The sequence below is a fragment of the Hippoglossus hippoglossus genome, chromosome 11 (assembly GCF_009819705.1).
Source record: "Hippoglossus hippoglossus isolate fHipHip1 chromosome 11, fHipHip1.pri, whole genome shotgun sequence".
In the NCBI taxonomy this organism is placed as follows: Eukaryota; Metazoa; Chordata; class Actinopteri; order Pleuronectiformes; family Pleuronectidae; genus Hippoglossus; species Hippoglossus hippoglossus.
In genome coordinates this window covers 11,465,837-11,477,855 of record NC_047161.1, presented here as the reverse complement: position 1 = coordinate 11,477,855, position 12,019 = coordinate 11,465,837, and the positions used below count along the sequence as shown (strand labels likewise).

General features: G+C 45.6%; 2 protein-coding genes across 4 annotated transcripts; one reads left to right on the top strand and one right to left on the bottom strand.

The window, feature by feature from the left end:
- Positions 1 to 99: 99 nt before the first annotated feature.
- aste1b (asteroid homolog 1b) lies at positions 100 to 4,162 on the bottom strand. 3 transcript variants are annotated; one of them, XM_034599843.1, is made up of 7 exons: positions 4,031 to 4,162; positions 3,202 to 3,453; positions 2,436 to 2,702; positions 1,294 to 2,324; positions 953 to 1,184; positions 641 to 833; positions 100 to 470 (listed from the first exon to the last, which is right to left on the bottom strand). In XM_034599843.1, the coding sequence occupies exons 2-7, from the start codon at positions 3,437 to 3,439 to the stop codon at positions 158 to 160; spliced, it is 2,274 nt and encodes a 757-aa protein (XP_034455734.1). In that variant the 5' UTR covers positions 3,440 to 3,453; positions 4,031 to 4,162; the 3' UTR covers positions 100 to 157. The 3 variants fall into 3 exon arrangements, with proteins under 3 accessions (XP_034455734.1, XP_034455735.1, XP_034455736.1); XM_034599844.1 differs by lacking the exon at positions 4,031 to 4,162 and adding an exon at positions 3,855 to 3,918; XM_034599845.1 differs by lacking the exon at positions 4,031 to 4,162 and having other exon boundaries at positions 2,436 to 2,568; positions 3,202 to 3,209.
- Positions 3,972 to 11,576, top strand: smarcc1b (SWI/SNF related, matrix associated, actin dependent regulator of chromatin, subfamily c, member 1b). The gene is made up of 28 exons (XM_034599842.1): positions 3,972 to 4,180; positions 4,524 to 4,643; positions 5,353 to 5,438; positions 5,532 to 5,613; positions 5,704 to 5,796; positions 5,909 to 5,978; positions 6,061 to 6,130; positions 6,217 to 6,292; positions 6,551 to 6,676; positions 6,860 to 6,942; positions 7,028 to 7,134; positions 7,262 to 7,321; positions 7,461 to 7,489; positions 7,602 to 7,717; positions 7,818 to 7,889; positions 7,978 to 8,091; positions 8,300 to 8,453; positions 8,546 to 8,656; positions 8,747 to 8,806; positions 8,993 to 9,251; positions 9,358 to 9,429; positions 9,530 to 9,576; positions 9,667 to 9,772; positions 9,860 to 10,002; positions 10,449 to 10,583; positions 10,745 to 10,904; positions 11,095 to 11,181; positions 11,271 to 11,576. Exons 1-28 carry the CDS (start codon positions 4,004 to 4,006, stop codon positions 11,336 to 11,338), a joined length of 2,883 nt encoding a protein of 960 aa, XP_034455733.1. The 5' UTR covers positions 3,972 to 4,003; the 3' UTR covers positions 11,339 to 11,576.
- Positions 11,577 to 12,019: the final 443 nt, after the last annotated feature.

Here is a 12,019-nt window from a genome sequence, read left to right as displayed (position 1 = left end):
GTGCAACATGGTTAAGGAGGTTGAAGCGCAGTTATAAACAGGAAGAGGTGTTGACATTCAGTGGAAAATGACCACTCCAAGCATTCCCTGAGCATGTTGTTTTTTTTATAAACCACTGGAATGTCCTGCCTTGTTTGACCCCTCGCAATCTGCCACCTCATGAATCATAATCAGAGTCGTCGTCTTCCATCAGAAGAGTGAACCTGTTGATCATCTCCTCTGTCCCTTGCCCGCCTCCCCGAGCTCCTCTCCCGCCTCCCCGTCGTCCTCTCCTCCCTCGGCCACCGCCTCTCTTCCCCCTCCCTGCTGCTGAAGAGGAGGGATGGGCTTTGGAGCTGCATTTCCTCACAGCATTCAGGAGGGAGAAGTAAAGTTGTCCAGAAAAGGTTCCCCCAGCGAGGAGAGACTCAGCTGCTCTTCCCCCTTTTATATACCCGAGCAGGCCGTGCAGCAAGGTACCGCTGAACAACCTGAGACACACAGTAAGGGGAGGGGGGGGGGGGGGGCACCGAGATGAAACAAAGACAGACAAAATGTAAAATTGTATTTGTGATGGACATCTACCAACACTGTCTGAGATTTTAAAGAATAAAGGTGGAGGATGCAATGTTTTTCTGTCTTTCGTGTCTCTGTGTCTTACCATGACAGGAAGGGTTCAGGCAGCGGCAGCAGCAGAAGCTGGTTGAGACACATGGCACTCCAGAGGCAGGCCTGCCACTGGCTGAAAATGTGAGTCGCTCCAATGTCCAAGCCCCGTCTCTCCCCTGTTCTTACACGTTGTCGGTCCAGCCCTGCGCACACATCGCGCTCTGCAGCCCAGTTTTGCTGTTGAACTAGGAGGATGAACGGCATCAACAGGTATTCGAACATTAGAGAAGGATTACTGTTCGCCTTTTTGGGGGTACGTTTCTGTAACCTGGCAGGATGAAATGAAAAATATAACACAACTAACCAGCATTTTGTTGACGGGCAGCACTAGGCTGGTTGTTGCGGGACACTTCTCCATGAACCATGCACAGCATCAAAGCCTGAAGCACATGCTGTGGGGGCTTGGGTGTGGCCTCTCGCAGCCAGAAGCCTGTCACTGCTACAGCGAGCCTCAGGTGGAGGGGAACGGCAGCCAGCGCAGACTCTTTAACCCCTAAGACTTCCAACAGCACACAAAGACGAAGCCCGACAGGAGCCTGGGTAAAATCAATGGACGACACTGTGAAAATCTGTATAAAACTGTATACACTCAAACATATAAAACATATGGGGTTAATAAAAGAGAAGGTTTTATTCTAGGTTTACCTGGTCAAGTGTATCCAGACATATTGGGGTTCCGGGTGGATGGGCCTCCACTGTGTTTTTCTTCAAGTTCAGATCCATACGGTCATACTCGTCCACACAAATTGGGGTGGTGGAGCCCTGAGCATGCATTGTAGCCCCACCAGCTGCTTTTTCAATATTAATTCCCACATTTACACCCTGAGCCATATCTCTACTTCCGTTACCACCTCCTCTTCCTCTTCCCCTTTGGCCACCTCTCATACCCTGGCTCATGTTTTCTTGTACCGTCTTATCCTGTGCTTTAACAGCACCTCCTGGTCCCTTTGATAGCTGCATGCTGCCACCTTTACCCTGAGACACGTTAACCGGGCCTCTTTGCTGTAGAATGCCATATATAGCCTGACGTATAGCTACGGCACTACAGTGGCTGCTGGACAGTTTGCTGTTCTCAACCTGGGGGATCAGCAGAACCCTGTTCATCACCAGAGCATCCACCGCCATGGCAGTCAACTGCCCCTTCAGTGCAGTGTGGGTAAGCCATTCTGGCAGCTTTGCGAGCTGAGAGATATGCCCTCCTAGAGCTACCTTTTCTCCAGAGAACCAGTGAGCTAAAGAGCTTTGAGGGGTGATGTGGTACTCCTGCATACCAGCCCGCAGCTTTGAACTCAACCCACCCCCCTGTCCTCTGTTGCCCCTACCGCTTCCTTCCCCCATTAACCCGCTCACCTCCTCCAGGGCTGCCGCCGGGGTTGAAAAAGAAGACAGCCAGAGGAGGAGGCCCCCGATGCGGGATTGTGTTGCGCTACCTTTACCCTTGCCACCACCCCTCACTAATGCATTCACATTTAACACAGCAAGGAGTGTTTCAGCCTCTTTTGGAGTGCCATAGTCATTTCCATTCAAGACGGCACACAAGGGTAGCAACTCCCGGTTCATGCTTCCAAACAAGTGACAAAGGCCGTTAGTGGTATAGCACCGAGCTGAGATGTAGCGGTCAGGGGCTTTACCGTTAGGGTTGGTCCACTGGAAAGAACTCAGCGGTAGGTAACCACCTTAGATGACAGAGAGAAGACAAAAACAACTTGTCACAGATGAAAAAAAAGTCAGAATAAAGAACAATGGGCAATATGGATATAGTAATTAAAATCCTAATAGGGTCACACCTGGCAGGTCAAAGATGTAAAAGTCACTGTCGTTGGCTAGAACTGGACATTTCCAGTGATGAGCCAAACATGCAATCTCCCTGTCAGCCTCAGCTGGACACTGGACTAGTGGGATTCTTCTCTGGAGGAGGACCTGTATGAAGACGTTTTTTGTGAGGATTGGGAGAATGGAGCCATTGCGGCCATGAGAGAGATTATCTGCCTCCTTTATCTTGGACTGTAGACGTTGTCGTAGAGTGGAAAACTTCTTGTCACTGGGATCCATACCTTAAAATCGTAAAAAAATGACAGACATTACAGATTTTAAGAATGCAAATGAAATCAAATCACATTTTGCCTCATAGGGCTTAAAAATATGTACAAGGTGCAACATCATCTGTCCTTAACCCTTGAAAAAGATGAGAAAAAACTACCAAAATAAAAGAAAATTGTCCGGGGGGGGGAAAAAACACAGAAACCTCAGGGAAAGTCACAAGTGAGGGATCCCTCTCCCAGGATGGAAAGAAAAGCAATAGATGTTGAAATTCAAAGAAATATAATTGGGGAACAAGCTGACAGCTATCATTACCAAGGTAGGACCCTTGTATCTGAAAATTGACCTTCGCTTGTGAAAAATTTGGGAAATTAAAGATCTGTGAATTTGTATCTTCATAAAAAAAAAATACATGCCTAAATAATTGTAATTATAAGAAATTACGTTCCTTGAAATGAAGGAACCAATACGGTGGAAGACTCTGATAGGGATGTCATTGTGCAGCATCCTCACCTCCATCAAGTACCACATAGGGCCGGATGTTGCAGGCTGCCAACGCCGAGAGAAGGTTGATAACTCGGCGAGCAAAGCCATCATAGTCTCCACCGTGTTGCTGGTCCAAGGAGGAGTTGAAGTAGAGGTGGTAGTACAGACTGGAGCCATCAATAACCAGGTTGCTGTCCCTAAACTTCACGTCTTGGAGGAGGTGCGTGTTCCCCTCCACAAAGGTGGTCAGACCCTGGACGCCCATTGGATCCTCAGGGCCTGGGGGAAACATGTGATGATGAGATGTTAATATTACACACAGGGGAGCTGGGGCCTCTGCTGCCTGGTTAGTCTGAAGAGGTGAGGGTCCGTGGGTGTTTGCAGATGCTAATTATAACAAACTCACTGCCTCCGCTGAAAATGCTTCAGGAATAATCATATGCACAGAGAAACGAACAGTACGATTAATAAATAAGACATGTATGAATGATCACAACAATCCACTTTGTCGCTTGTTTACATGTCCAGCGCAGTTACTTCCTTGTAACGGTATAAGGACGTAAAGGTCCTCGCTTGCGACAAATTAAATCTATTCTGTTGTACACAAAAACAACATTACATATATGTTTAACACGTGTGGTAGCAAAATTCAAAAGCACACAATAAAATCCAAACAACACCTGAAAACGAGGAGAAGGGGGAAAGGGGAAGTAAACAGCAGAACTGCGACAATTGCGCTGAGTCTCGCGAGAGAAAGCGAGAGCGCAAAGAAGCTAGCGAGCGCGCTAGCCTGTGTTGTTCTCCCGTTTGAAATTAATCTCGGTTTATTATGGCCACAATGTCCGGAGGAACAAACCTCGGCGTTCCCGGGACGAGCCAGACCAGCTCCGGGGCCACCGCGCATCGGAAGAAAGACAGCAGCCCGTCCGCCCGGTTCTGGGAGAGCCCGGACACTTTAGCCCAGCTGGAGGTGGTGCGGCTGTGGGTCGGGAAGCACTACAAAAAGGTAGCTAGCTAGCTAGCTGGGGAGGAGGCGAGCTAACCAGCTAGCCGCCCCCTGCTAGCAAGCCCAGTGGCTCACATTGTAAACAGACAGCCTCACGCTGGATAACGTTACATCTACACTGGCTAGCGAGGATTGTGTTTCTACTACTAATAATGCAAAAGATGAATTGTAAATTCTGCCAAATTCTGGAGGTTAATCGGCCCAAACACAACTGCTAAGTTGGGGGAGACTATCGTTAAATGCAGGAAGGCAACCTTCACGTTCCATCGGTTGTATTTATTGTTATTTGTGCATGATGATGAGAACTCTCATTTAAAACTCTTATTCTCTCTGTGTGTGTCAGTATGTGTTGGTGGATGCTCCATCATGCCAGGCCCTGGCAGCAGTCACTTTACAGCTGCTTCAGTTCCAGGAGGATGCCTTTGGCCGACAAGCTACCAATCCTGCTCTCACCAAGCTGCATGTGAGTCTGCCTCTCACTTTCACTGGAGTCACACACTTTACTCTAATGTCAGAAATCACACAATCTGGTTCTTTGCAGACTCCAAAGTGTCACGGTGTATGTCGCTCCAGTGTTCTTCACCACTATATTGTTGTATGACCAAAATACAGATAGATTTATCTGACAACAGCAGGGTGTAATACTTGTATATGTTATACTACTATATCAAAATTGAAGAGGGTGAAAACGCAGTAGATCTGAAAATAATTTCCATGGTATTCTTTGCTACAAAGGGGAAAGGATACAATGATCCCGCTCAGACCTGGTTTTAACATTGGTCACGAGTTATCCACTCACAAGTGGTCAGTGCGAAGTAAAGGTCTGAATGCACCCAAATGTGTCCTGAGATCAGATCACTCAGACCGTATTCGTAGGTGGTCTGGGACAAATGTGACCACATTAACTGTGTGAGCGCAAAAGTGTCTTGGGCCATATTTGAAGGACCACCTACTCAAAGCGGTCATTTCTTCATAGTAGATCTGCATGTGTCTCGCTCTCTTCTTCACTCTCTCGCCTGCTCATGCCGACACAGAAGTACACAAACACATCTGACAGGATGGATGTGAATACCACGTCTGAACTTGGTCAATAGCAGACCTTAAAAATCTGGCAGAATGGGTTAAAAACATACAAATCAAAAGAAACGGCAATCATTGTCATTTCTCTACAGGCACACTGCTTCCTGGACTTGCGGCCAGGGGGAGGACTCTGCCACATCCTTGGAACTGCCTACAAATTCAAGGCAGAGCAAGGCTGGTGAGTATCAAGCCTAATGTCCCGTAACCATTTCACAGTGGTATTCTTGCTTACGGTGGCCTTAATATCTTGTTTGTCTCACTACTACCACAGGCGAAGGTTTGATTTACAGAATCCGTCAAGAACAGAGAGGAATGTGGAGATGTTTAGTTCAATTAAAGGGGCGCTCATCCAGGTGAATGGAGAAGACACACACACATACTTTAACACCAGCCCACCAAAGACGCACCGCTGAACTCGCACCTCTGCTTTTTTGTGTCTACAGCACAACTGTATGTCACTGCCTGTGGTATATCTGGACCCCACAGTTGATCAGGAGTTGGCAAGCAGACTGACCAATATCATCACAAAGCGCCAGGTAAAGTGCTGCAGACGGATAAGTTGACAGGCATAAAGGCGGTACATTTCGTGTGGCTCTGGTAATGTAGTTTCTTCTCAGTGCTACTGGCTCACAGTTTGTCCTTGTACAGGGTACACTCACTGAGGACCGAGCGCTCGCCAGTCACAACATCTACCCCTTACCTGCCTCCACAGAGGAAGGTCAGTTAAAGTTTGTGTATGTGTTTGTCATTGTGTAAATACCTCGTACTGATTTAAATTTATACATTGTATCTGTTGTCAGATGAATGGATGCGTCCTGTCATGCAGAAAGACAAGCATATCTTGGTACATTGGGGCATGCACCCTGACAGGTAATAAACAAGCACATTGCATATTGTAGGTGCTTGCACTCAATCAGAACAGCTACCCATTATGTCACTTGTCTCTTTTCTTGAAGTTATGACAGCTGGCTGTCCTCAAGTGATGTTCAAGGAGAGGTTGAAGATGCACCACATCCAGAGAGACCATGGAGGGTGAGCGTACATATGCTTAAAACTCCCAGGACTACACCACACTAACAACAATTTTCTAATTTAATGTTTTGGCACAGCTGCTGAGGTAGCCTGTTTGGAGTCTGTTTGCTCCTGAGCAATTTGTTTTACCTACAGTTAGAGGCTGATGTAATCTATTGTGTGTTCATGTTGGACACTGATGAGATACACCAGTACACACTACTCTTCTACATCTGAATTCTTTATTAAATATTTGTTTTGGTGGGTTTTGTGTTCCAGATTCATGCTGGTTGGGTTGTGGACACAGATGTTTTCAACGAGTGGATGAATGAAGAAGACTATTGTGTGGATGAAAGGAATGTACCAATAATACTTCGCCGGCGTATTCACCTCCATGATGAGCAGGTTTGTCTATGGAGAGGTCTTGAGAGCTTGTGGATGGACACTATTCTGTAATATGATTATGAAGTTAAATATTTGACAGTGAATTCAACAACAGAAAGCAAGTGCGATCCTTGAGACAATTCTCTTTCTGAATGTGAAGGTTTTTGATCTTTGTTGACACTGACACTTTTGTTTTGCTTTCAGGACTCAAAGTCCACCCCATCCAAAAAGAGAAGGCGATCCCCCTCCCCTCCCTCCTCTGAAGGCAGGAAGAAAGGAAAGAAGGGGTAAGAACCAACCGGAACAGGAGTGTGTACTTTTGGTTTGGCATATCAGTGCTTGGTTTTAGAACAGATTGTTTTGCTCATACAGGAGGAGGCGTGGACAACAGGAGGAAGAGTCAGAAGAGGACCTGACCAAAGACATGGAGGACCCTACACCTGTTCCTAACATGGAGGAAGTCATACTACCCAAGAACGGTAAATCACTCAAAGACCATAATGCTCTTAAAAAAATATTAGGTTTGAGTGAAGTTTCTTGTAAAGGTGTTCTGATGAATTACACATCTTCTCTGTTTTTTAAAAATGTCTTTCCCTGTTTGTTTAGTCAACCTGAAGAAAGACAGTGAGAACACTCCTGTAAAAGGAGGCACCATGGCGGACCTGGGTAAGATTGCATGTCTTATGTTAACTGTTCCCAAAGGATGTAGTATATATATTTTTTTTAAGTATTTTAGTATATACAATGCTCTTACTGTGTATGCACCTTGATTATTGTCATCATTCCTTCACTGCTTCTCTTTCAGATGAACAAGAGGATGATTTTCCAGGAAGGGTAAATATCAATTTTTTTTTTATCAGAATCTTTATAACTGCAGGTTTTGGATAATTTAGTATTTGTGTGTCAGAATTATAAACGTGCTTACATTGTATGTGTGTGTACACAGGAGGAAGAAGAGGGACGAGGAGAGGTGCCGCGGTTATCAGAGGGAGAAGAAAATATCACAGAACAAACCCATCACATAATAGTACCAAGCTACACATCTTGGTTCAATAACAACAGGTAAACAAACGTATACAGACACATTGATGTGTACTCTAATCTAAACGCTAATACATGCCTAACATTAGAGAACAATCTAACCCAAAACAACTCTTTCCAGCATTCATTTAATAGAGAAACGGGCTCTCCCTGAATTCTTTAACGGAAAGAACAAGTCCAAATCTCCAGAAATGTGAGTACCGCTGACTTTCAGATATCATCAACAACATAGACGATGTAGAATGCCTCACCAACAGCTTGATCCTCCCTGTATTATGCAGTTACTTGGCGTACCGCAACTTCATGATCGACACGTACCGGCTCAACCCCCAGGAATATCTCAGTTCAACGTCCTGTAGACGCAACCTCACTGGAGACGTCTGTGCTGTCATGAGGTATAAAATAGTGTGTGGGTGTTTGCTGCATCTCCGAAATTAGGTGTGTGGGCATGTAGTTGTGTAGAACTGTTAGCAAATTACATCTATTAATGTTGGGAATGAAAGAGGTGTAGTTAATGGGGTTAAAGTCAAAGGGGAGGCAGTTTCTCAGCTGCATTTTAGTAAAATAAATGGAGAGAAAGCTCATTTGGTTCCATGTTTTCAGGGTTCATGCGTTTTTGGAGCAGTGGGGTTTGATTAACTACCAAGTGGATGCAGAGAGCAGACCCCTCCCCATGGGACCCCCTCCCACGCCTCATTTCAACGTACTGGCTGACACACCGTCCGGGCTGGCCCCCCTACAACACAAACCCCTGCAGGTATTGTACATGTATAGCACATGACAAGAGCATTACACGGATGAAGAAGATATTAAATGTTTCCTGATGAACTCTGCTTCTCACTCTTGCAGGTGACAGCCTCGCAGCATATGTTGTTTTTCCCAGAAAAGAGCAAAGAGAAGCCGACAGACTGTCAGAACTTTGGTCTGCGCAGCGACATCTACACCAAGAAACACCCTAAGGTCTCACACTGTAACAATACAAATATGCTTTTTGTTTTCCATTCATATTACTAGTCACTATTTTAATCATTATTGTTTCATCTTTCTCAGACCAAAGGAACGAATGCAGGAAGGGAATGGACAGAGCAAGAGACACTCTTGCTATTAGAGGTAAGACAATTACTTGTGCTTATTGCTTTCTATCATGGATCTAACACATGACTTAGTGGTTCCCATATGTGAAAAAGTAGATTTTTGATTTGAGAGAATGTTTCTGTTTGGCCCTGACGTTTTGTGATAGTTTCCTCAGCCTCTTCCTGTCTTCTTTTCTTCACCCGTCTCCCGTGTCTCTCTCAGGCCTTAGAGGTTTACAGAGATGACTGGAACAAAGTATCCGAGCATGTGGGATCCAGAACGCAGGACGAGTGTATACTCCACTTTCTCCGTCTGCCGATAGAAGACCCTTATCTAGAAGACTCCTCAGTCTCTCTGGGTCCACTGGCGTTCCAACCCGTGCCTTTCAGCCAATCGGAGAACCCCGTTATGAGCACTGTGGCCTTCCTGGCATCTGTGGTGGACCCGCGGGTGGCATCGTCTGCAGCTAAGGCGGCACTGGGTGAGAGACATGGGGAGGAGTGTTAATAAGAGTGGAATCTAGGTTAATGGTATCGTTCTGAGATCATTTACTGTATGTGTGGAGTAATTCAACATTTTGTCTGCAGAGGAGTTTTCCCGAGTGCAGGAGGACTCAGCGGATAAGATCTCTGAAATATCCAATCAGTCTGAAAAAACAGGTAACACTTAAATACATTGACACACAGTCGCTCGCACTCAATTGAATTTGTTTTCATACAGTCTATAATGCATTTTTGATTGTCTTCTTCTGTATGTTAGAATTAATGGATGCAGAGAAAATGGAGTCAAACTCCACTTGCCACCAGGTAATACAATAGTAAGAGCTTGGACAAATTTTTATTGAATCTGCTGGTGATTTTCATAGCTTATGGATTTTTGTGTGTGCGCTGTTTCAGGTTGCTGGAAGGACGGATGGGAATGTGGAGCTCAGTGTGGCAATAGTGGAGGGAGATGCAGTCAAAAGGGAAAATGCAGAAAATATACTTGCCGAGGAGACAGATGGTATGAAACATGTACAACGTTTCTACTGTGTATATACTGCATGTGTGTATGACTGGTGATATTAATGACGTTCTCTCCATGATCCAGGAAGGGGAGATGACGACGAGAGTGTAGGGCGGCGAGAGGTGGACGGGGACGAGGGGAGGAGAGTGATGGAGCTGGAGCTGGTGGAGGGCAACGTTGCCACGGCAGCAGCGGCTGCTCTGGCCTCGGCTGCCACAAAGGCAAAGGTAAAGCCCGTCCTCCCGCTTCACCATTGACCAATCACAAGAGCCTAGAGAGGAAGCAATGGCTGTCATTTTATATGGAGCCTCTTTTTTCCAGCTGTGTCAGAGGTCTCCTAGCAACCCAAACCGACACCATCTTAGGGATCTCTTCAAGACCTGGCTTTGCACATGTAATTGACATAGAATACATGCAGGATATAAAGTTTAGCTGCTGGATTAGAGACTGAGATTAATCTCATGATCGAATTAAACCAAAACAGAAATAGCTGTTTTGTGAGAGGGAGAAATTTCAGATATTCATCTGCCTCGAGGCGTTTTCAGCATGATGATGTATACGGAATATGGCTATTTGAGGGCATATCACATCACCAGAAAACATCTATCGGCCCCTCACACATTACTTGTTTAATTTTCGTTCTAACTTCATCTTTTTCTTCCCGTATTCACAGCACTTGGCAGCAGTGGAAGAGCGGAAGATCAAGTCCCTAGTGGCGCTTCTGGTGGAGACTCAGATGAAGAAGCTGGAGATCAAGCTGAGACACTTTGAGGAGCTGGAGACCATCATGGACCGAGAGAAAGAGGCTGTGAGTGAATATAACGTCCTCTATGGTGGCAAAACGAAGACGATGAAACTTTACTTAAACCCCCTCTTAAGATTTTCTCGCTCTTCTCTTGGGTTTATGTTCAGAAGCATATCTACATGATATCACTAATTCTTGTGTTTGTGTGTATGTGTGTAATGCAGCTGGAGCAGCAGCGGCAGCAGCTTCTCTCAGAGAGACAGACTTTCCACACGGAGCAGCTCAAACAGGCGGAGATGAAGGTCCGCCAGCAGAGGGAGCAGCAGGGGCAGCAGGGGCAGCAGGGGCAGCAGGGGCAGCCGGGATTCACAATGCAGAATTCAGGTCAGGACACACACAAATATACTCACACACACACTATAAAAATCCCACCTTTTAAGAATTGACACACCCACAATTGAGGTTAACTCTTTCAGGACACAGCAAACCTACCTACACATTTTCACTCAGTAAAATGCACATGGTCTTAGTCCAAACTTTATTGTGTTAAACATTTTAGTCCTATCGTCCTTAGGCCAGGCCGTGCCCAACAGGATGATGCCCAGTGGAGGCAATCCCCAGCCCATGGCCCCCCGACACCCTGGAGCACCCAATGGCATGTGTGAGTATTCTTTACTGTTATGTGTTTCTGATGCTGGCGCTACTTTGGTCTGATTCTGTGTGATGACTGGTTCTAAACGTCTTCCTCAGACCCATCCTCACAGCCTGATGGGATCACACCAGCTCAGCCCGGGCCTCCAGCTTCCACGCACAGCTGAAAGAACAAGGAAACAAGACACACACACACACAACCATCCGTCCTCCTTCAATCAGGACACACAAACACACACATAAAAATGTAACACTGGCATAAACGTTCAGCATCAACTGCTTAAAAGTGAAGTCTGTAAATGCTCAGCGGTCACACGTTTATAAATATTGAAATATTTGTGCTCTGATGTCAGAGTTGAGAAATCTGCAGATTGAACTCAACTCAATAAAGTTGTTTTATATGACGTTTTTATTTTGTCTGTCCTCGTCCAACTGGTTCATTGTTGGTGTGTTTGATTATGTCAGTGTAGATAGTTCAAGATATAAAAAATGTGCATTACCAAACAGTGGAAAATACCACTAAACAGTTAAACATGTCTATATCAAACTTTGGGAGGTACACACAGTATCCTGTACTTTAAGTTTGGAATACTTGGGATCATAGACTGTATATAAAGATGGACGACACGACACCACTTCCTCCCACCCCCCCAGAAATGAGGCCAAAATAGCCCTGATACAAATATTGCTATCTCGTCCCTTTGGAGCCAGAGTCTGGTCTGGTCAGGTCCTGTCAGTTCACACGCTCGGCCAATCAAGAGTCTGTCTCACCTGTCAATCATGATGTTTCACCACATGTTTATAGCAAATATATTAAGATGTCCTCTGTGATCCATGTGCGAACACTG

Excerpts from the sequence above, each read along its gene's own strand:
- aste1b (XM_034599843.1), bottom strand. The coding sequence starts at position 3,439 with ATGGGCGTCCAGGGTCTGACCACCTTTGTGGAGGGGAACACGCACCTC. Across the intron at positions 2,703-3,201 it reads CTATGTGGTACTTGATGGAG|GTATGGATCCCAGTGACAAG; the intron begins GTGAGGATGCTG and ends TACGATTTTAAG. Across the intron at positions 834-952 it reads TGCCCGTCAACAAAATGCTG|TTCAACAGCAAAACTGGGCT; the intron begins GTTAGTTGTGTT and ends TCATCCTCCTAG.
- smarcc1b (XM_034599842.1), top strand. The coding sequence starts at position 4,004 with ATGGCCACAATGTCCGGAGGAACAAACCTCGGCGTTCCCGGGACGAGC. Across the intron at positions 7,322-7,460 it reads AGGCACCATGGCGGACCTGG|ATGAACAAGAGGATGATTTT; the intron begins GTAAGATTGCAT and ends CTTCTCTTTCAG. Across the intron at positions 8,092-8,299 it reads GACGTCTGTGCTGTCATGAG|GGTTCATGCGTTTTTGGAGC; the intron begins GTATAAAATAGT and ends CCATGTTTTCAG.